Source organism: Ruditapes philippinarum, unplaced genomic scaffold (assembly GCF_026571515.1).
Source record: "Ruditapes philippinarum isolate M1 unplaced genomic scaffold, ASM2657151v2 ctg3236_1_1_1_1, whole genome shotgun sequence".
NCBI lineage: Eukaryota > Metazoa > Mollusca > Bivalvia > Venerida > Veneridae > Ruditapes > Ruditapes philippinarum.
In genome coordinates this window covers 101894-127260 of record NW_026863247.1, presented here as the reverse complement: position 1 = coordinate 127260, position 25367 = coordinate 101894, and the positions used below count along the sequence as shown (strand labels likewise).

The 25367-nt window shown below is 33.9% G+C and overlaps 1 protein-coding gene across 2 annotated transcripts in view; it reads right to left on the bottom strand.

The window, feature by feature from the left end:
- Positions 1-505: 505 nt before the first annotated feature.
- Positions 506-25367, bottom strand: part of LOC132721582 (zinc metalloproteinase-disintegrin-like NaMP) — a 107947-nt gene continuing 83085 nt past the window's right edge. For both annotated transcript variants that reach the window (XM_060705902.1, XM_060705903.1), the window contains 2 exons: positions 14027-14167; positions 506-581 (listed from right to left, as the gene is read on the bottom strand). In XM_060705902.1, the coding sequence (XP_060561885.1) occupies positions 14122-14167 (46 nt within the window). In that variant the 3' untranslated portion in view covers positions 506-581; positions 14027-14121. The remainder of the gene's footprint in view (positions 582-14026; positions 14168-25367) is intronic.

Below are 25367 nucleotides of genomic sequence, written 5' to 3'. Positions count from 1 at the left end.
TAAATGATTACAAAACGGATTGTGGTTTTTGTCCTGTTTGAAACGCAGTGACGCACATGTTTGTTTTCACAGTAGATATTTATAAGGGTATGTTAAAATAATTATGATAGTTAATTCTCTATGGTATTTTACTATTTATGAGAACTCAATTTGTGCAAGGATACAATATTACCTAACAATTTATACTGACGATGATTGTATTTGAAAATCGTAAATATTTTACATTGAAGCTTTACTTACCATCGTCGACTGGAGGTGCTAGGGAAGATTCGACGCAATGCCCTGATCGACACATCTAAGGATAAATATACCGATTCATATATTTCTGAGTGATGCAATTATTTTAATTGATAAATGATGATTACTTATTATGGCATAATTACAATTTTAGATTAAGCAAATTAAGGAAAGAGAAGCTTGTTTAGCATTATATCATTTTTCATCATTAAGTTAAATCGTACCTTGCCATGTCCACATGTGGTACCATACCATGGAAGATGGCCCGTGGAATAACCTTGGTATTTTGGCATAGCGCAAAACAATGTGCTACATATTGTTGAAAAATCACTCTTGTATTTGTTCTAAAATTTAAACAAGACAAAGTTTCAATCACCTTTAACGGTTCATAGATAACGTCATGTGTAGTGAAAAGATGATAACTCTCATTGTGAATCCATCAATTTAAGCTGCTTTGGAAATATATGTTTGGTTCCTTTGCATACACATGACATAGAAAAAATCTGTAATTTATGTAGGTCTGATGAAAAATTTGGCAAATTGTGCTGCATGCTTATTGATTGTTGTTAGTATATACATTAGTTTGATAATCACTTGTTGCATAGTTTTATTATAACACTTCTGCCTGTTTCATTTACACATTTTTTGTTGAAAATGGTGAAACATATTCAGTAGATTTTTAGGCAGCTGATATGAATAAGGGCTAAAAAAAATATTTTGAGCTATTTCTACAGTCGAGTTGCTGTTCCTGCACAAGTTGCTTACCATAAACTTTAAACTGAGCCATTATTTTAATGGATTGTCTTCTTTCTTGGACACAACAATTCTTTGGACAAGATAATCAAAAAGACCAGACTGAAATTGACCTTGATTCATGAATTATATTGTCCTTCGAGATCAAATGTCTGAATTTTGATTTTGAATTTTAATTTTCTTCAAACTTGTAGACTAAGACATAAAAGAAAATCAAACTCAATATGACTTTAATGTACTTGATGATAAAATTATTGAATTTCACAGACTTTTGCTAGAATTTACAATAGGTTTGCTTTGATTTTTACATTGCATTAGCATAGTGAAGCTCATAATATGGTTACTGTCTAGCATGATTGGTGGAGTAAACAACATGACCACTCTGCCACAGACACTCCTTCTAACAAGACATCCAACAAGATTAAAATCAACATGTTGTTCTCTGTTTTTTTGCCAAAGCATGAAACAAACCTCTAAAAATAACAAAATAATGTAAATTCCAGCTGACTCCAAAGATTTTTTTTATCATATAAAGGTCAAGGCCATATATGAATTTGAAGGGTTGTGCTGCGTTCATTGAAAGCCGCCTTTCATTGATGATCTTGTTAACATATTTGTCACAAAAACATGTCTCTTAAAACTGTGTAGGGTTCTAATCACTCTTTTGAATTTTGGCGGTTTGGCATGCGATAGATTTTTCTATTTTGAATTCTGGGAGCCATTTTGTGAAGTGAAACAAAACATGCCGGCAATGTGCACAACTAGGGATGGCACTGTTCACAAATGTGAAGTTTCATTGAAATCTAACCAACAGTTGTGAAAGCTTGACAATTTTTTTCTATTTATAGCTATGACAGCCATTTTGTGCAGCAAAGTTTAACGTACTGGCGATATGCACAACAAAGGATAGTTCTGTTCACTCCTATTAAGTTTGATTGAAATCTCACCAGTAGTTTGACATGTGACAAGATTTATATTTTAAGCTGTGGCGGCCATTTTGTGCAAGGAAGCGGAACTTGCAAGCAACGTGCTTAACATAGGATGGTACTGATCACTCCTGTAAAGTTTGGTTGAAATCCCACCAGTTGTTTGATCTGTGAAAGCCAACAAGATTTTTCTACTTCTAGATCTTGCAGCCATTTTTTGCAGCAGAGCTTTACTTGCCGGCGATGTACACAACGTACATAACTAGGGATGGTACTGATCAATACTGTAAATTTGGTTAAAATTTCAACAGTAGTTTGACCTCAGAAAGTCGGCATGATTGTTTGTGTCGCCTTGAAAAAGGCAACATAAAGGGATTACTTTTGTCGGCAGTGTCGGCGGCGTCGGTGTCGGCGTCCCCTTAAGCTTGTCATGAGCATAAGTCAGTCAACTTGGTATTCATACTTCTTATAATGTTCCAAAATGCAGTGCACAAGAACTTGTACTCTATATTTCTTATTTTTTGAGTTCTTACTCTTTGTTAAGTTTCATACTTTTATTTTTGTCCGGGCCATCCGGGCCATTTCTCCTTAAATATAAAAGCTATGGACTTATAGGATGATAGATCTCATAAAGAAGAAGTGCAGTGCTTAAGAACTGGTACTCTAGATTTCTTATTTTTTTAGTTATTGTCCTATGATAATTTTCATACTTTATTATTGTCCAGGGCATTTCTCCTAAAGTATAAAAGCTATGGACATGAAACTTCATAGGATGATAGATCTCATTAAGAAAAAGCGCAGTGCTTAAGAGCTGGTACTTTGCATTTCTTATTTTTTGAGTTATTGCACTTTGTTAATTTTCATACTTCAATTTCGTCCAGGTCATTTCTCATAAATTATAAAAGCTTTAGATTTAAAACTGAATAGGATGATAGATCTAATTGATAAGAAGTGCAGTGCACAGAAAATGCTGGTTTGCATTTCTTATTTTTTGAGTAATTGCCCTTTGTTGATTTTCAAATTTCATTTTTGTCCTGGCCTTTTCTACTAAACTATATTGTTCAGAAGGCGACACATCTGACTCGCGGAGTTCTAGTTCTATTTTAAGCTTTGGTGGTCGTTTTGTGCAGCGAAGTGGAATTTGCCGACAATGTGTATAACAAGGGATCAAATTCATAAATCCTGTAAAGTTTGGTTAAAATCCCACCAGTAGTTTGACATGTGAAGGCCGGACAACATTTTTTATTTTTAGCTCTGGTTGCCATTTTGAGCATCGAATCGGATCTTGTCGGTAATGTGCATAACTACAAATAGAATGGATCATTCCTGTAAAGTTTGGTTGAAATTCCACCAGTAGTTTGACCTGTGAAGGCCGGACAAGCTTAATGCAGACGACCTGACGGATGGTCAGATGGCGAAGGCAAAAACAATAGTATATCAAAAATTAAATCCAACGTCAAGTTCCATTTAATCTTGTTGGATGTCTTGTAAGAAGGAGTGTAGTGTCTGTGACAGAGTGGTCAAGGTTGTTTACTCCACAAGTTATGCTGAACAGTAACCATATTATGACCTTAACTATGCTATTGCAATGTAAAAATCAAATAAAAAAAAATAAATTCAAGCAAAAATCTGTGAAATTCAATAATTTTATCATCAAGTACATTAAAGTTATATTGAGTTTGATTCTCTTTTATATCTAAGTCTACAAGTTTGAAGGAAATAAAAATTTAAAATCAAAATTCAGACATTTGATCTCGTATGTCAATATAATTCATGAATCAAGGTCTATTTCTTGATTATCTTGTCCAAAGAATTGTTTAGTCCAAGAATGAAGACAATCCATTTAAAAAAAATGGCTAAGTTTAGTTTCTGGTAAGCAACTTGTGCAGGCACAGCAACTTGACTGTAGCAATAGCTCGAAATATTCTTTTTAGCTAAACACGTACCCTTATTAATATCAGCTGCCTAAAAATCTACTGAATATGTTTTACCATTTTCAACAAAAATATTTTAAATGAAATAGGCAGAAGGTTTATAATAAAACTATGCAACCAGTGATTATCATTCTAATAAATGTATTAACAATAATCAATAAGCGGCCAACTCAATTTGCCAAATTTTTCATTCATCAGAGCTACATAAATTACAGATTTTTGCTATATCAAGTCTATGCAAAGGAACCAAATATATATTTCCAAAGCAGTTTAAAATGATGGATTTACACTATATTAGTTATCATACTATTACCATAAACCTTTATAGGAATCAAAAGTATCAATAGGCTTTCATAGAAAATTCTCATATCATATTCGGTACATTCATGGGCAAATATAATTTTTCTAAGATATAAATGAAACTTCTTGTGAAATTTGCAAAAGAGTCAAAGTTATGCCCTTTCAATTTGGGTTGTTTTTGCTTAACATCATTATTTCTATGCAGTTTTAGACCTAACATTTTTAAATAAATCTTCTATCGAATGGACAAGCCTAACAAAGATTTAACAAAATATTACATTTTTTTCAACTCAAAGCTTCTTTTTTTTAACAGTAACAAAAACTTAAATTGTGATCAAACAAGTATTTCTCTATGAAACAATTACATTTAGAATTAATTGTTCTATGCCTCTAGATATGCTATAAGAAAATCAAACTTGATAAAACAGATATTAAGAAAAGTTAAAAGTCCAAGAAATACCTTACAGTATGTGCCATTAATGACTGAATTTTGCAATATTCAAATGATCCCCATAGTACTACAGTGTGACTATCCCCAGGCTATTTTTGCATATTTTGGAGTCTTTTTTTTGTAAATTATAGGGATTGTGTCATAAGCATTATGTACAATAGTCATTACTTTCCTTGTTTACTTCACAATATTTTCTTTGATATACATTTTCAAAATTTTCATGAAAAAAAGCAATAACCTGGAGGCATGCTGCTTCAAGATAAAAAAAACAACCGTATTATATATAGCATACTTGAGTATCTTTATAGGCTAGAATATCTACCAACAGCAATGAACTGAAAGTAATGTTATCAAACCCCAGGCCAGTGGGGCCTTTTTTCTTTAAGTTTAAACATTACTTTTTTACTTTTATATTAATATAGTTAAAGACAAGTGACAAGTTGAATCAGATTTCTTTCACATGATTTTATGCATTATCAATCGCTAAAGGGAAATACAAAGGGATAAAGTAATTGTTACACCAGATTGCAATTATTTTTGAAAGTATAGTGAAATATAAACAATGAAAATCATACAGACGTATTCAACAATGAACAAAATTTCGCAATGTTTACCTGCTTACCTTGTCAACATGGTGATTACGCCATAATTCGGGAACATTACGTACATGAGAAAATAGTATGTATTCATATTTATTACAATATATTTGCACATTTGAAGCATTTTAAAGCTGATTTGAAAAAAAAAACATATTGCAATATATTGTTTGTTGTAGCGTTCTATGATACTAAGTTCACATGTGACTAAATAATGTTGGTACTATATTTATGCACATTATTTGACTCTCATTGGACAGGATTTAACTCATTACAGGACTGGGGCAGTACCTCCGGTCGCTTGCAAAAATCATGATCACATAATAGAAAAATATCATTTTTTGCCAATTATTACATTTTTCCTGTATACCATGGCAAGTTTTGGACCTATTTTGTCCAGCTTAGATAGCTAATGGAGATGTATTCAAAAGGTAGTTAAGCATCCCCAAAAATGTAATAATAATTTAAGAAAATATCTTTCCACGTTTCTGAATAGGTAAAGATATTATTTATGTGGTTCCAACAGTAAAGAGTGATAAAACAAGCCAATATAATAATAGTGGGTAAAATTGAAAAGTGGACCGAGTTGGAAAAGGGCCGATCTGACTCGGAGGCAAAGTTAGTTTTAGGTCCGAGCTGACCCTGAATCGATGTAATGTACTAAATATTGCAGTCTATCAAGCGAAATATATCAATAGGTTTACCAGATTGTGAAGAAAACTTGATTCTAAATACGGAATAGATTACAACTAAACTTGTGATCATAAAAATCAATATTTTCACTCGTGGCTATTGCTACCACGAGTGAAATCATTTCTTTATATGATCACAAGTGAAATAACAAATGATCTTTCACTGAATTTAACAATTGTTTTGTTTCTCTTATGCATTTATGGATGATATTTGCTTTTTTATTTGTTTGGGTCTGACGACCCAAACAAATAATGGTAGTGAAATTTCAGACTCTTATGCTGTTAATTGCAAATACCGAAAATAGTCCGCTTTTTTACTTCCCTTTATATGTAACACTAAGTCCGAAAAATTTAGGGGAGGTCACTGCGTAAATATGGTCACGTGACAGGCGCATTCATTTTCAAGCAAAATAATTCCCGAATGGTCGAAGATTTCTAACATTGTTTCATTCTGTATAGATATACATGCTTATAGTAAACGCCATGATTATTTACACAAGTGTTAAACAACAGCTAGCGTCGTTACAAACACTTATTTAGAATAATATGGTTTCCTTCAGACTGTTATCATATAAATTCACTGTGGCCGAGGGGTTTGCGTGCTCGCTTAGGAAGCGAGAGGTATGGAGTTCAAATCCCAGTTCAGGAAACTCTTTTTTTTTCAAATTGTTTAAGTCAAATAAACATTGGATTGAATATCAGTGTTGCAATTAGTCTTATAGCTAATCTACTACAATTAAAACGCTGGAAAACATTAGTGGCACTATACAAAAACAAATTGTTTTATAATCTTATAACCTTCACTTTTCTGACATTTTGAGACCCAAACAAATTCAGCGCCTTCTGTGCTTTCATTTTTCATTGTTTTTTCCACGGTTGTTATTTCACAGTTCAACGTCATATTTCACTTAAATCAAGCCAATAATGTTTCCAAAATAGCTCGGAAACGAAAATAACTTAAAATGCGTTCCAGAATGAAAAAGGAAATGCCAGATGTCCCTTTTCCGGGGGTCGACCTGAAGGCGCTTTTTCAGCAACAAATTTACATGTAAAGAGAGAAATAGTAGAGAGCTGACTTAGGATAATAATTCCCCTATCTTTTAAAACCTCAGACGAAACGCATTGTACCCGTCCTTTTGTCGGATATATGATACACCACTTTCATTAAATGGGCTTATTTTGTAAGGATAATGTTGGAAATGGTTGTTCAGAGTTATTTGATGAACACAGAAGAATATTTCTCTTACTTTTAAATCGGTCAATATTACAGTCATTTACGCGTATTACAAAATCTTTAAATTGTAGATGTTCATTTCTTTTTAAATATGAAATAGTAGGGTTAAAAAATAACACAAATATCAAATCAATTCTAGATTCGTGTTTTCATACTTCTGTTTGAGAATAAATAGTAGAGAGAGAAAATACATCCAATATTAATTTGCTTACAATAAAATTATGATAAGAGGACATTTTTTCGTTTGAGTGAAATATGGATTATATTTTCACGAAACATGATAAAATGCAACTATGAATTAAAGATATTGGTGTTCGGATTTATTTGCTTAGTTAAACCATTGTCTATCATTCTAGATAGTTTTCAAAACAAAATTCAGCAAAGTGTTGTTTTGTTTTATCAGATTTTTCAAACAAAATGGCGAAAGACGTCCCTTAACATAAATATGAGTTTTGACTCAGCCCACTTTCATATTTATATTTCATATTTATTTTTAAAAAATATGAAATATATTTTACTAATATAGCACCATATTTCACGCGTAAAATTAAATAATAGGCCATATAACATATTACATTTATCAGTGAATTATTCACGTTACTGTTAAGAACATAAATATGTTTATCACATAACTAATCGTACACGTTTGATTATTAAAGTACATGTGTAAAATAGAAAACTTTTTAAAAATCGATAAGCATATGTTGAACTTAATTCTAATTCTAATTTTAATGTAGTGTTAATCATATGTTTTATTTATTTTACACTTTCAAAAAAGAATATTCAGAAGAATTAATGAAATGAAATGTGTATTTTCACTGGTGTCGTAACTACTTTTGTCAATATACATATTAAAATAAATAAAAGAATAAATGTAATCGCTGTAAGAGAAAACTATAATAAACAGAAAATGCATTAACGGTAGTTATTTTCATGATTATCAAATTATTATATTATTTATTTATTATTTTATCTAACATGATTGTGTCCACAACAACTGGTGAAATATTTATTTCCGTATCACTCGATGAAATAAAACACGTAACTATAGATAGAACTTCAAATCCTCTTTTCATTATATTCTTGAATATCCTTTAATAAATTCTGAAATATTGAGAAATATTTATTACATAAAAATGAGTGGGTCTGTTTCATTTATTTTTCACTGCTGTAACAGTGAAATTATTTCCATATTGTCACTGGTGTCTTGCCGCATTATTTTTTTCTAAAGTCAGCCAAATCACATAATTATAGGGTAGTCTTTCAAATGTTAATGCCGAACAAAAGAAAAATGTTCACAATAAACAGAAAATTCTTTTTTTCCCTATAAAACAGGATTAAATTTCACATTGTGGCATGAAAGTTCTGATATTTCACTAGTCGCGAAATATCAATTTTCATACTAGTTTCAATCGATAAAAACAAATCTGTATTTATTGAAAAGAACTAAAACAACAATTATTAAATCATCTAAATAAATGTCTTCTTTCTAGCGCAATTAAAAAGCAAAGAAAATTTGGTCGTCACCTATTTTTTTTATTTTAAATTCGTACTTAGAACGATACATGTTTAACTATTGTTCAATATACGTCGTATGTTTGTTATTTACTAAAATTAAAACAACAGAAATAAATAAGTAAAGCGTGATGAAATAAAGTTTGTCAGACAATCAATAAAATAATTGTTCATATCCTAAACTCTAGTTACATTATGCATGGTTAAACATTAATGATTATTGTATCTTAGTAAAACATTACAGGTCATAAGTAAAATTATAGTGAAATATTATTTTTTTATGTGCTTCCTGATGATATTTAAACTATCAATCGGGAAAAAAACGATTCTTCAATCGAATGAGCTTCACAATTAAAATGAACATCCGCATTACTTGAATATTTTGGAACGCTGAATTTTCAAAATTTGCGACTGTTAATCCTTCTCGTGTTTGTCCAATTTATTGTATTTTACACTTGTATGTGTTTAATTCAAACAAAACCGAACACAACATTTATTTCAAGATATGGGGTCACGTGACGTTGGTGAAAAACTGGTGTTTTTATAGCTAAGGAAAATTGGATAAAAAAGTGTATTTTTTGTGATATAATATATGGAATTAATTTATTAATGCAAATTTAAAGTGTTTTGTGATCTTTTGGGAGTAAGCATGTGTGAGTAATGGCTGGTAAAAAAGGTAAAAACTCTCAGAAAAAGAAAAGGAAAATCAGTGATGGATCGATAAATAATGGCGGTTGGCGAAAATCAGGTCGTTTCACAAGTACACCTGAAGAAGTTATAGTAAGAAGCGTTTTGAAAGAGACTAACTCAGTACTTTATGATGAAGAAAACATTGAATTTAATGCAACATTGAATTTAGAAGATCTACTCAATAATTACTCTGTTTCTGAAGCAGATGAAAAAAACTCAAGCCCCTGTGGAAATGGCGTCAAATTCACCCTCTAATGCAGATCTAATGACAATACTTAATAAAATTAACAATCGCCTAGAATCTGTGGAAAAAAAAACTTAATACTCTAGATATACTGGAAAAAAAAGTGTGCGCAGTTTTTGATAAGGACCTTGCGAAACTATGGAGTAGTATTCATGACCAAAACATTAAAACAAATGAAAAAATTGTCACGATTGAAGAGAGGATAGAGAGTTCGGACTTTAATTTAGGATTGGTAACATCAAAGGTGGATGACTTACAGTGTAAAAGTAAGCAATTGTCTGATGACCTAGTTTATGTACAGTCTCAATCAATGAGAAACAATCTTGTTTTTGGTAACATTGAAGAGGCCCGTCCGGGGGAGCAAGAAGATGCAGAAAATGTCCTAAGAATTTTTTTAACTGAGAAAATGAAGGTAGCGAAAGATTTGTCTAATGAAATACAGTTTGATAGGGTACATAGAATGGGAGATAGAATGAATGGAAGGGACAGAAAAATAGTTGCTAAATTCACGCTGTGAATGGTGAGAAGGTCTTGGAAGTCTCTTGATAACACGAAATATTTTGTCCATGAACAATATCCAAAGGAAGTTGTGGAAAAAAGGAAAGCATTGATCCCGAAGTTGAAAGAGGCTAGGAACAAAGGACAACGTGCTTGGTTGTCATACGATACGCTGTATATAGACGGTAAAGCCCAACGGAGATAGGAATACACAGGGGATAGCCTCGGAATTCTTTCTTGGAATATAAACGGGTTTTCTGACTATAAAAACATGATAATGATCTCATAAACATTTTAAATAGGTATGACATAATTTTTCTTTATGAAACATGGACAAATATAAATAGTAATTTAGATATAAAAGGTTATATTTCATATAATTATTACAGAAAGTTTCAAACATCGGAATTCAAGAAGATGTAGCGGTGGTATTGCTTTGTTATATAAAGAATCTATAAAAGATGGTATTGAAATAATCCGAAGTCATTATGATACAATACTCTGGATAAAACTTGCTAAAAACTTTTTTAATGTTGAAAATGATGTATATATATGCGGTGTCTATGTCTGGTGCGACGATTCCCCAGCATACACAGTATGTAATGTTGACTTGTTTGACGTCATACAAAATGATATATTTGAATTTGAAAATGCTGGTGATTTATTTTTGATTGGCGACTGGAATAGCCGGGTTGGTAAACGAAATGATTATATTGTTTGTGACAGTGTAAACTATGATATTGATTGTGATGGTTATGATCCAGATGTTCCCCTCACTCGGGCCTCTTGTGATAGTGGGTGTAACGTGTTCGGTCATCGTCTGCTTGACTTATGTAAATCAACAAGTCTGCGCATTGTAAATGGACGAGCAGACGATGATCGTAACGGTGCATTTACCTTTATCTCGAGTCAGGGAGCGTCTGTTATCGATTATTTGCTCACGAAGGATTGTAATTTTTCGCAAATATGTAATTTTACTGTACATGATTTAAATGAGTGGAGTGACCACTGCCTCAATTTCTTTTAACCTAAAATGTAACTTGCCACGAAAAATTGAACGAATTTCACACGATGTAATTTGTCTGTAGATAACAAGTGGTCGGATGATTGCAAGAATGAATTTAGAGCTAAACTTAATTGCTAAATTGCCCGTTTTCAGTACACTGACAAATTGTATATATGTTGAAATAAGACGTCAGTAAATAATCTTGTTACTGATTTTACGAACAATTATACAAGATATTGCCAAACCACTGTTTTTTTTTAAATCAATATTTTTAAAAGGATGCATGTTCATTTTCGTAAATTTAAAAAATTAAAAGATATAAAGATTGGTTTGATTATGAATGTGTTCAGGCGAAAAAACACTTATTTAAACGCTTTGCGTAAATTTAATATGAAACAAAAAACAAATATGATAGGGAAGAGTTGTGTATATTGAAAACAAATCTACAAAAAGACTGTAAAGTTAAAGCGTAGTCGTAATAGAGCTTCCAAAGATCCGAGACATTGAAATGTTGCGTTACTCGAACCCCAAAGAATTTTGGAAATATTTTAAACGTAATAATAATGTTAAAACAATATTTCTATTGACGATTTTTTCAAATATTTTTTCAGAATTAGGTGATGATATTTTACAGTCTAAAAATATTGAATCTTGAAAGCTTTGTGTCAGGGTACGATTTTGACGATTTGGAGCAAGGGGAGGCAATTTTGGATAAACCTTTTACTGTGGATGAAAATTATCGGTGCTGTTAAATCATTAAAAAGGGGAAACGTCTCCCGGAAAAGATTTTTTGTTAAACGAGAATTTTATTGAATCAATCGACATTTTAGAGCGTCCCATATTTGTGATATTTTTATTGTATACTTGATACCGGTTTTTTCCCGGATTCAATGGACGGAGGGTATTATTATACCGTTACATAAAAAAAGGGGGACACTGATAAACGCTAATAAGTATAGAGGCATAACACTTGTTAGTTGTATGTCAAAGTTGTTTACATCAGTATATCAATAAGAGAATAAATTAATTATTGTGTAACAAAATTCATGTATTAAATCTGATGCTCAATTTGGATTCCGTGAAGGGAAAATCTATGTTGATGCTTTATATAATATTGTTGTCTGTAGTACAAAAATATTTAAATGAAAATAAACGTTTATAATATTGATGTATTTGTTGATTTTGGTAGAAAGGCCTTTTGATTGTGTTTATAGAAATGCCTTATGGTTGAAATTATATAAGTTTAGTATAAGAGGTAAACTTCTACGTATAGTAAAAAGATATGTATAATAAGGTAAAATCTTGTGTAAAAAAATTGTAATACCTTTTCTGAATTTTTCGAATATGCATAGCATAGGACTACGTCAAAGGGAGGTAATTTCGCCATTTTTATTTTCGTTGTTTATTGATGATGTAGAATTATTCTTAGAACAAGATATTAGTAGTGGCCTTCAAATTAATGACATTATACTTAAGTTATTTTATTTATTTTTTATTTAAACTGTTTGCATTTATTTCTTTTTATTTTTTTGTTTCGTATTTTCAAGTCTTTTTTGTATAAACTTATTTTATTATTTTTAACCCTTTTTTTATTTTTAATTTAGAAAATTAAAAAAAAAAAAGTAAAAAACCCTATCTTTAATGTTTTTTTAACTGCTTTAAAAATGTTTTTACGAGTAAAATTTTTAATTAATGTTCATTGTGTTAAAAATTTTGAAAAAAAAAGTTATCCCACCATTTGTCACTTCAAACAATTTTTCTAGGCCTACACTGTATTAATGGGTAATTGGGAAACAAATCCCGGTAAATATAAAAGTTTTATTGCTAAAGCGCGATATGTTTTCTGATATTTATTTTAAGACTTTTAAGCATAGTTACTAAAGTAAAGTGAGTAAATAGTGTAATATTATACTAAAAATAACTGAATGATTTTTTCTCATTTTGATATCATCATTATTATTATTATTTGTTTATTTTTGTTATCATTATTATTTTATTTACCTAAATAAATATTATATTTTTGCGCTAATATTTTTTTTTCTAAAAAAGGTTATAAGTAATGTTAATAATGATTACACATTAGGTAAACGGATAAGTATTTTGTTTAAATAGATAGCTGATTGACAATTATATGTTACTAAAGGCTTAAAACATATAATATCAATATTAGTTTTAGATAGCTTTTAACTATTTTCTTCTTATTTTTGTTGTTTATTTACTACATATTTTCATTGTAACAATATGATGTATGATGGAAAATGTTAAATAAAGTAACGAATCGTCACAAAAACAAAACAAATATTTGCGTTATATTATGACCCTCCATTTTGTCATTGATAATATCATCTTCAACACAACAGGGGTAAACCGTATGTCATGAAACATTTTCATCTCCATAAATAACAATCAAAGGCAAAGATCATACTAACGTATGAGGAATGCAATGAAAAATGTACCCTGTATATTCATTTTATTGAACAGTATTAGACCATATAAGAACATTCATACTTATTTCGGAGAATGAACTGCATTAATGACAGTATTACTTATCTATTTAAAAGTAAAAGAATGATATTCTTCTATGTATACGTATATGTGTTCATCAAGTAACTCCGAACAACGATTTCCAACACTATCTTTAGAAAATAAACCCAAATAAAAAAGATAGAGTAATATCATCCGAAAAACGGACAGGTACAATGCGTTTGAGGTTTAGAAGATAGGGGTTCATAGGGGAATCATTCCCCTATGTCAGCCAGCACTCTATCTCTCGCTCTGCATGTAAATTTGTTGCTGAGAAAGTGCCCTTAGATCGAACCCTTCCCGATCTTACTTGGTGATATTAACTGTGAATGTGCGAAAATTTTGTTTAACAATATATTAACAAAATGGGAATGATATAATCTTGTTACTGTTGACATATTATCAAATGACATCAGAGTATCCTTACCCTGTACAAAAACGATCCTTTTCCTTGCATCATCTCACATTGGGTGTCAGGACTGTAAAACTTGACCTGCAAGGTCATTTGCATAAGGGTCAATGTCAATCATTGCCTGTCGCTGTTCTTGCTGTCATACAGTTTTCAGAGCTTAAGTAAACAACACAAAAAATGAAGTAAATTTTTATTATTATATATACTTAAATTGATTGATGCAATATTTTTAAACATTGATTAAAAAAACAGACGTATTTTTCATTGCAGAGAAGAAATACATAATTTTCGTATTTTAATTGGCGTCCTGCCGGACTACTTTTCTTTTTCTTAATTCAGCAAATACACAAAAATTTATGGGAAGATGTAATGTTCAAAAACTATAAATGTATTGCTTTATAGGACAACGGTGCCCCCAATAAGTAAAAATCTTTTACTAAGTCAAAAGCAAAAACTCTAAACAAACACTGAATCAATTCACAAACCCAAAGGTGCATAAGTACGCATGCTGACCGACATCCTTGGAAACTTTCAAGACCACTGATCAAATACCATTTGAGGTATGTATGAACAAGTTGAAAATTTCATTTTTTCCTATTTCAAGATTAATAACTTCAAACGAGAGGGCCATGATGGCCTTGAATCGCTCACCAGTAACAACTGTTTTTCAGTGATTATAGAAACATTTTTTTTTAAAATAAACTTGGAGAAAGACAAGTCCAAGTCAACTTCAACTTGCCTCTCTAGTTGTAAGGTTTCCAAACACTGATTTTTTTTCTTGACAGTAAAAATTATAGGAACCAAATTTGGTGATCATGTAATAAAATTTGCCTATGATTTTTTTTTCAAAATTGCGATCTTTCTATTTTTTTAATTAATTAAAATAATAATAATCATGTAATCTCATTATTTAGATATTCATGTAAACTGTTTGTCAGGATGACACCACCGGTCAATATTTATTTAAGATAACATAGGTATACTAGTCAACTTGACCAGAGTTATTTATCTTTCTCTTTAAGGTAAGATCCCTGTAATGGGATCGGGTTTTTCCTTGCCATATCGGCATTCTACGTAACTTATCGGTACATCCGTTACCTCTCACCCGTTTCCGTAAACAGATTTATTTTTTATTTCTAAATGAATAAATTATCCGTATATTTATATCCAATACAAATAGAATTTTAGTTTTTGATAAAATGAAAATGAAATTATCAAAAAGAATATTTTGTTTGTAAACGTATTGTTCGTAAAAACCCCGTTGCTGTGAAACCAGGTTGGGAAACCCCTATATAACGTCACGATTGCAGAAAATAGATCGCAGAAGTAAAAATGAAAGTAAGAGACAGAAAAGGCCGTTACAAGGCCGAAAAACAAACGCAAGTTGAGAAAAGAACCTAATATTCTTGTGGATCATAATTACCCTCACGTATTGAGCATTTGTAAGTGCAAAATTGGTAATTGTCGAATTTATGAACACCGGGCGACAGAATGGATCGGCAGGTTGGTGGAGAAAAGGTAGACGGGTGATTGAGTTCGAAGTTTTAATTAGTTAGAAATTTAGCTCACTGCAAGGAATGTCGTCTGAGACCTTTATAATCACAAGCGACAACATTGTGGGGGAGCTGCAAAAGTGCTTGGGTGGCTATCTGTACGTTATGTGTTCGAATTAAGAGTGAGGAGCTGTAAATTCGGTTTCATCCACACCAAAACGAAGGGGATGTCCAGCTTTGAAATAAACACACAGCTTGGATTTCGTTACTATCATTTTTTTATTTGAAACAAATCTAGATATTTTAGAATGTTAGTCAGCCAGGCCCCGAGGCACTAGATAATGACAAAGTAATTTGAGCCGTGTCGCGACAAAACCAACATAATGGGTTTGCGACCAGCATGGATCCAGACCAGCATGCTGTTCGCTTACAAACCCTATAAAAATTAGAGAAACTGATAGCGAACAGCATGGATCCTGATCAGACTGCGCGGATCCATGCTGGTTGCAAACCCATTATGTTGGTTTTTGTCGTGACACGGCTCAATTTTAATAATTGTAACTTGTAAAATATCACAGAATTTACACCCGCTCACAAAAAACTGTTTAATTATAGGTAAATTTAATTCTGCCGATATCTCACCATAATATAAATTGCCGAATATCATCATTAAAGTCATTTAATAGTAATATGTATGTTCATTATTTGTGAAAATGTATCGATAATAAGAAGTGCAATTAAGTAACTGGCTGAAAATGTCATAAGAAATGTGAGTATAAACTGGCTGAAAATTTAATAAGAAGTGCAAGCATTGCATTTATTTTTCATTGAAAAAATGCTGTACTGATAGCCTTAACTGTGCATATATGCTAGTCATCAATTTTAATTTTAATTTTCTCGTCAGCTAAACTGGAGATATGCAGATTTAATGTCTTAGAATACTCTACTTCACACATGACAGTAGGCACATGTTAGTGAACTAAGTGAGTTTAATCTTTATAAAATCTTATTCATGTGCTAGAAAATAAAAATTTCAAGCATTACTCAACAGTTTAAAGGTAATTAAGTATTTAGAAAATTATCATTTAAGGTTTATGCACATACACCATCTTATTTGAACAATGATTGTAACTGCTTTTTTTCTGTCATATTTACAGCAATGATTGACAGCATTGGTGTGGCTGTCAAAGTTTACAATTTCCTTGCCACTCTTGATCCCTAGAAAATCTTAAGGAAATTGAGAGAAGGGCTGGTGAAGTGATAGATCTTAGGCTGTCTGAGCAGAATCACAGAGACGGACTGCTGAAGAGGCTTACAAATAAAGAAATGGAGTATGTAATTAACTTGTTACCACAAAACATTTATACATGTCTTTAATTGAGAATTAAGTATCTAAAAAAAAATTTATGCCATTTAAATAACAAGCCATTGAAGACTATGTTCAAAATTGTTTTTACTCATTAATACGAAAAATTAATTTACCACTTCTGAGTTAAACGCTTTAAGTGTATAAAATATATTTAAAGTCATTTACAATACATGTTCCATCATTCATGTTAAACAATTTCCACCCACAGGGACTGCTGAGGTTTAAACGTTTTCAATATTTATGTTATATACAGTGTCCCGCTCTGTAACTTCTCATATACATTAAAGTTTCAATTTTTATTTAAAAAAATAAAATCACCATAGATGAACAATGTGTTGTGAACAAGACCAAGGCTTCTTTGTCTTAAAGGTCACTGCTGGGGTTTCGAACTTTGTCAATTTTTACCACCACAATTAACATGTTTATAGGTGGTTTATAAATAGAATCCTTCGGGCATTTGTCACTTTCTGTACAGCTCTTGTTTTTATGTTTTGAAGGGTGTGTTTATCATTTTTTTGCATGCATCACTAGATTCAGAAGCACTTTTTTCTGCAGAAAAAATAAAATAAGACATCTCAAGTCTCTCATTGTGATCATTTTAATAAGCCTAAGTAATACATATGCTATACTTTATTTTGTATGGTAATAACTGTAAGATACAAGGTGCTAGATGTTTTAAGTCATGGCATAAGGATCTTAAAACCCTTCAGAACCTTTAATTATTTTGCAAGTTTTTTCCTTTCACTTCCAAGCACTTTGTATAAAAGCTATCTATGATAAAATATGGTGTGACAATTTTAGGTATTGGTCAAACACAGCAGACCCAGATATACAGACCTTACCAGATGCAGTTCCTAAGGAAAGTTCAAGCCAAGTAAATACAGAAAATCCTACATTTATAACATTTGATTTGGAAACTACAGATCTAAGTGAGTTGACATTTGCTTTTCCTAAAACCAGATTTTGAATATAGAAAAGAGATAAAAGTCATATGTCACATTTTCTTAACTGTGTATAGTATTGAAATAATCATTATTCCAATTTCATGCCAAATTTCTGGAGAGTAGCAGTATGTAATCGTATAATTTTATTTTCTAATGCATAAAGTAATTGTGCAGACAGGGTAACAGTTTTCAACCATTACAATATGCTAGCCTATATGGGTACATCTTTTGTCATTTTATAGTAACAATATCAATATTATTTATTGCAGTTTGAGGTTTTTCACAGATGCCACAGATAACACAGATTGCAGCTAAAGAAATAAAGACTGCTGCTACATTTAATCAATATGTAATTCCTGGAATGCCAATAACAGAAGAACCTCAAACTGGCATAAAAGTCACAGATGATGGTTATAATATTGTACATAGTGAAACATGTTAATAACTTAAATGTACATGAATCTTTAGATAAATAAAATAAAGAAATACAAGGGAATGATCTTGGATTTTGCATGCAAAATCAAAAATATATTTCATAAAAGTGAACGGTCAGATGCAACATTTTTATTAGTGGCATAGCCATGGAGTTTTAGTAATAAAAGCTTATGCTAATGAGTATAATACACACACCCGTTGAAACTAGTATAATTTAATCTAACATGTGAAGTAAACAATAATTTATGTTTATTCCTGTGACTCTGTGACTGTTTAATCATTGTATGCTTTTGACATGATGAGGTCATTTAAAATTTATTGTGAAATGAAAAGTTTTCGTCCATTATGAACAACCAGAACTGGATCGGTAACTTCCTGATGTCATCAAATCATGAATCATAATGTTCATGTTGAAAATATTCATGTTAAAAGTAAATCTATAACATTATCAAGATTTTTGAAAGACTGTGATGTATGCAATTTTATAATATATTTACTAGTGCCAATGTTGTGACTTCATAAAAATGGTATTGTAAGACTGTGCATATATTAAGATCTGATGTCATTTACGTTATACAAACATAAAGACGCCATAAATGTTAGAGTTACAAATAAAGGCGCATCAATGGAGAATTATTATTTTTTTTTTTTTTAAACAGGGCTTTACTTTTGTGCATGTGATGATACAATAGAATATTTATAATTTATGTAGGTTCGTTACTGCATTGATTCAATTCGTTGAATGTAATAATAATTTGCTCGGCCAGTTTTTAAATTCAGTATTGAACAATTGAACACTCATTCAATATCTTCTATATATCAGCTTTTGTGTAATAATGTTCTGGATATTTTGGAAGTTAAATTATTTTAATCATTATTTCAATATTTTACTGAGAGGATGCAATGAATTCAAGAGTAGTTTCTTGATGAAATAGTTATTCTTGTAATAAATTTCAATAACTTTCCTGTAAGATTTTGGAAGTTTAGCGATGAAATTTTTTTTCGAGAAATGTGAACCATGACAAATATTATAAAACAATAATTTTGAAATTTCATTTAACATGGACTGTATATTTATTAAGATAGCCTTCAGTTCTAGAAAAACATATAAATAAATCATATTTTACAATATCTGCTGTTTTCCAAGTGAGATAAGCAAGACAGGTAACAGCTTTTGTTGTATATTTTTTGTTTCGGGAAATTTTTTATATCATTTTGTAAAAACATTTTTCTCATAAAGGTAATGTGGAAAGAGGTCATGAAATTTCCATTATTTTGATTGCTATGGAAGAGTATTAAAAAGTTATAGAAGTAATTTGCTTGCCCTAATCCAAATAGTTTAAAAAGAATAATAATTTCTTATTTTATATCTATTTTTATGTGTGTTTTTGTAAGTTTCAGAAATCTTGGATGAGGTTTATAGTCAATTGCCTGAAATCAATACATTTATGTGAACAGTTAATTGTTATTTTTGTTATCAGAATATATGTCTTGAAACATAATAAACACTTACATTGTAAGTAAAAAGCTGCAAAATGTTTATTTATTTTTTCATATATATTCCTATACCCCTACCCCCACTTTTGTGGGGGCAATTTAGTGGGAGGGACATTTCACATAAAAATGCTTATAATTTGAAAACTTGATGGTAAATGTCTTTGAAAAGTTGCAATTGAATAAGTTTAATAGAGTTCTTTGATAAAATATTAAGCTTGATCAGGTTCCTAAATATACCCATTACAGGTATCTTACCTTAATAGAAATGGGAATAATTGTGTCTTTAACTACATAGAGGAAAAAGGCAAAATGTTGTTTTGAAGAAATGTATTCAGTGAACGTGCAAACATCTTTACATACACTGTATGATAACAGTGCAAAATTACTTTCAACAATTGAAACTGATACTAAAATAGCACAAAGAATAAAGAGTCACCGCCAGGTTGGAGCCATGCTCGACTTTTTACTTTTTCTATTTGAATATCTAAATAAATAATAAAATATTTTATAGGCATTTATATATATATTAAATGCGTATGGAAGTGTGGTCCGCAGGGTACGGTGGTGATCAACATGGTGGTGGGGGTCGGCATGGTGGTGGCGGTCCGCATGTGGGCGGTGGTCCTCAATGGATGTGGTGGTCCACATGGTGGTGGTCGTCAGCATGGTGGTGGTCCGCATGGTGGTGTTGGTCCACATGGTGGTGGTGGTCCACATGTTGGTGGCTGTCCACATGTTGGTGGTGGTCCCCATTCCCATGGTGGTGGTGGTCTGCATGTTGGTGGTCCACATGTTGGTGGCAGTCAACATGGTGGTAAAGGTCCGCATGTTGTAGGTGGTCCACATGTTGGTGGTGGTCCCCATGGTGGTGGTGGTCCGCATGGTGGTGGTCCACATGTTGGTGGCGGTCCTCATGGCGTTGGAGGTCCACATGGTGGTGGTGGTCCACAGGGTGGTGGCGGTCACATGGTGGTGATGGTCCACAAGGTGGTGGTGTTCCGCATGGTTGTAGTCCACATGTTGGTGGTGGTCCGCATGTTGGCAGTGGTCCCCATGGCAGTGGTGATCCACATGGTGGTGGTTGTCCGCATGTTGGTAGTGGTCGGCATGGTGGTCGTCAGCATGGAGGTGGTGATCCGCATGGTGATGGTGAACAACATGTAATGCCAGGTCTGCATTTGTGCGTGTGTCTGCCATGGGGGTTGTGGTCCGCATTTGTAGTGGATAGTCTTGCATGGTGAAAGGTGCGTTCATTGGTGGTAATGGTCGTCGATGGTGGAGGTGGTAAGCATGGTTGGTGGTGGTCTGCCATGTTGTGCGGATCTAAATGGTGTGGCTGGGTGTCACATTGTTTAGTGGTCCTGCATTGTTGTAGATGGTCAGCATGGTGATGGTGGTACGCAATGTTAGTGGTCCGTTCATGGTGATTAGTAGATTTTGCTTGTTGAAGTTGTGGTCACGCATGTTAGTGTCATGCATGGCTTGAGTGTTTGTTCCGCATGGTGGTGGTTCTGCATGTTGGTGGTGGTCGCTGGATGTGGTCTGTGAATGATGTGTGGTTGTCCATGGTGGTGATCCCGCGATGGTGGTGGTATCCCGTTCCAGCGATGTGGTGGTCCGCAATGGTGACGTGTTGGTCACATGATGGTGTGGTGGATCCACAATGTTGGTGGCTGCTCCGACATGTTGGTGCGGTGGTCCCCATCCCATTTGGTTGGTGGTTGGTCTGCATGTGGTGGTCCACATGTTGGTGGCAGTAACATGGTGGTTAAAGGGTCCGCATGTTGTAGGTGGTCCACATGTTGGTGGTGGTCCCCATTGGTGGTGGTGGTGCCGCATGGTGGTGGTCCACATTGTTGGTGGCGGCTCATCTCCTCAATGGCGTTTGGAGGTCCCACATGGTGGTGGTGGTCCCACAGAGGTGGTGCGCGGTCACATGGTGGTGTATGGTCCACAAGGTGGTGGTGCTTCCGCATGGTTGTAGTCCACGATGTTAATGGTGCGTGGTCGAATGTTGCCAGTGGGTCCCCATGGCACTGGTGAGTCCATCGATGGTGGTGGTTGTCCGCACTGTTGGTATTGGTTCGGCGGTGGTCGTCAAGCATGGCGGTGTGGTGATCCGCCATGGTGATGAGTGATACAACATGTAGTGGTACTGCATATTGGTAGTGGTCTGCATGGGTGTTGTGAGTCCGCTTGTAGTGGTTACTAGTCTGCATGAGTGAGGGTGGTCATCTGGTGGTAATGGTTCTCATGGTTGGAGGTGGTAAGCAATTCGGTGGTGGTCGGATCTGCATGTTTGTGGTGATCTAAATGTGGTGGTGGTCAACATGTTAGTTGTCTGCAATTGTTTGTAGTGGTCAGCATGGTGATCGGTGGTACGCATGTTAGTGGTCCGCATGGTGATAGTGATTTGCTTTGAAGTTTGTGGTCCGCATGTTAGATGGTCTGCATGGTGGTGGTTGTCCGCATGGTGTGTGGTCTGCATGTTGGTGGATGGTCCGCATGGAGTGGTGTGGTCTTGCATGATGGGTGGTTTCCCATTGGTGGTGATACCGGCATGGTGGTGGTCGTCAAGATGGTGTGGTCGCGCATGGTGGCCTGTTGGTCCACAGATGGTGGTGGTGGTCCCACATGTTGGTGGCTAGATCACATGTTTGGTGTGTTGGTCACCCAATATCCCATGTGTGGTGGTTCTGCGATGTTGGTGGGTCCACTATTGGTGGCAGTCAACATGGTGCAGTAAAGGTCCGCGATGTATGTAGGTGTTCCAACAGTTGGTGGTTGGTCCCATGTGAGTTGGTTGGTCCGCATTTGGTGGTGGTCCACATGTTGGTGGCAGGTCCTCTGGTCGTTGGAGTCACATGTCGAGAGTTGGTGGTCCACACGGTGTGGCCGGTCACATGTGGTGATGGTCCACAAGGTGGTGGTTTCCGCATGGTTGTAGTCTCACATGTTGGTTGGTCGGTCCGCTGCTCTTTGCAGGTGGGTCCCCATGGCCAGTGGCTGATCCACATGCGTGGGGTTGTCCGCATGTTGGTGTGGTCGGCATCGGTGGTCGTCAGCCTGAGAGTGTGGTGATCCGGCATGTGATGGTGAACACCATGTAACAGTTTCTGCATTGTGGTAGTGGTTCTTGCATGGGGTTGTGGTCCGAATTAGGTGGTTAGTCTGTCTATGGTGAAGGTGGTCATCATGGTTGGTTAATGGTTCCTCAATGGTGGTAGTGGTAGAGCATGAGTGGTCGGTGCGTTCTGAGACTGATTGTGGTGATCTACAAATGGTGGGTGCGTGTGGTCAACATGTTACGTCTGACATGCATTGTAGTGGTCACGCATGGTGATCGGGTGGTACGCATCTTAGTGTCTGCATTGGTGAGTGGTGTCTGATTATAGTGGTGGTCTGCATTGTTGGTCGGTGGTCCTCGCAGGGATCGTGGTCTGCAATGATAGGTGGTTGTCACCCATGGTGCTACGGGTGACCCGCATGGTGGTGCGATCGTCAGCAATGGTGGTGGTCCGCATGTGGTGCTGGTCCAGATTGGTGTGATGGTCTCAATGGTAGGTGGATGAGTCCGCATAGTGGTGGTTAGTAACAGTGATGTCCCTATATTTATATTGCAAATTGCTTTTCTCTAAGTTAGTAAGCGTACGAGAAACAATGAAACTATTTTAGGCCTTGGAGAAAATTCTCTAGATTGACCTATAAATGAACCTTACAATGATGCAATTCCCATCAGAATTCAGAAATATACAAAGCTTATTAACCTCAGATCTCTGTAAAGCAAACAGGTCATAACATTAAGACATAAAATCTTTTTTATGCATAGCATGTACATACATGTTAACTTTTTTTCAAGTAAAAAAAAAGAGGGAGATTTTTTTCAACTGACAGGAAATTTTGAAATAAAAAAGGGAGATTTCTTATTTTGTTTTAAACAACCACCCTTTATTTAAGAAATACATATTTAAAAAATTTGACCAGGCAGAAGAAGGTGACTCCCGGTCAAATTGGAGAGTTTCCATGCATCAGTGTACACATCATATGGAAACATTCCAAACATGAGTTATTAATCCCTTCATTATTAAACAATTATTTTGAAATATGGCCCAGTTCATTTTAGCTATAATTTGCTCCAGATATTTTTGCTACAGCAGCACTAAAAAGGGGCCAGATAAATATAATATGAGCACACTTGATAAGTAACTACCTAATGCCACAGACAAAGTTTTGGGATCATCCATCATTAGTTCTGTAGAAGCAGCTTAAAGAATATTTAATTTTAGCTATGAGCTGCCCGCTAAAAGGGCACCAATCAAATTAAATATGAGCACACTGTGGAATAAAAACTACTAAGAATTGCTACAGACAAAGTTTCGATGAGATCATCATCAATATAGTTCTGTAGAAGAAGATGTATTAAAGAGTTTTTTTTCTATTCATTTAGCCCTAGTGACCCCTAAAAGGGGACCAATCCAACAAAATTAATCAGCACATGTTGGATTAAATGAGCTACCTAAAGAATGCTACAGAACAAAGTTTGGTGATCATCATTCAATTATAAGTTCATGTAAGGAAAATAAACACTTTAAACGGTATTTCTATCTTTAGATTAAGCGGCCCCTAAAAGGGGCAACTCAATCAATTCATATGAGCAAACTTCCGATAAAAGACTACCCAAGAATGCTACCAGACAAAATTTTGACGTGATCATCCATCAATTAGTATCCTGCTAGAAGAAGCTGTTTAAAAGGTTTTCTATTTTTCTAGCTCTGCTGACCCCTAAAAGGCGGCCCAATTGGTAATGACATGAGCAAATTCAAAGTGTGACTGTCAAGGAATGCTACAGACAAATTTGAAGTAAACTCTGCCTGTTGTTTCAGAGAATAAGACGATTGTTGCGTATGACGTACGGAACGACGGACGTAGGAGCATCCCCCTTTGATACTAATAGCTCACCCTGAGCCTTCGGCTCTGGTAAGCTAAAAAAACTGAATAAATCTTCAACCAAAGACTTCAGACAAAATCATTTGATTTTAAGCGAAAATTTTGAGTAAACAAGAAACTTTTCACTAAAGATTATTTTAAAGATACAACCAGAGGTACTTCACATGCTGATCAGGTTCATGACTAGGGATATTTGACCTACGCGTGACATAGATTGAACATTGCATTTTTACTAAGTTAAGGGCAATAACTCTACAAATAAAAATAATCAGACAAATCCCTAGGTGCACATCTACACATGCTGCCAAAATTACTGTAAAGTTTCATGCCCTTTGTCAAAAATTTTTGAGCTAAACGCACGGACAAACAATAAGAACGGATGGCTGAATCGAATGTGTTTTGTAAGTCAAGAGCAAATGACTCTGACATAAATAATATAAATCCACAAGCGAAAAACCAAACTTTCAAACATAATGAGGGACATACCTGTAAAGTGTCATGTTCCTTGGTCAAATATTTTCTGAGCTACGTGCGACACAATTTGAAAATTGCATTTAAATGATTTTTATAACTCAGAAAACTAAAAAAATACTTGATAAATCCAACACTCAGGTGCACACAACTACACATGCTTACCAATATTCCTGTAAAATTTCAAGACTCTAGTTCAA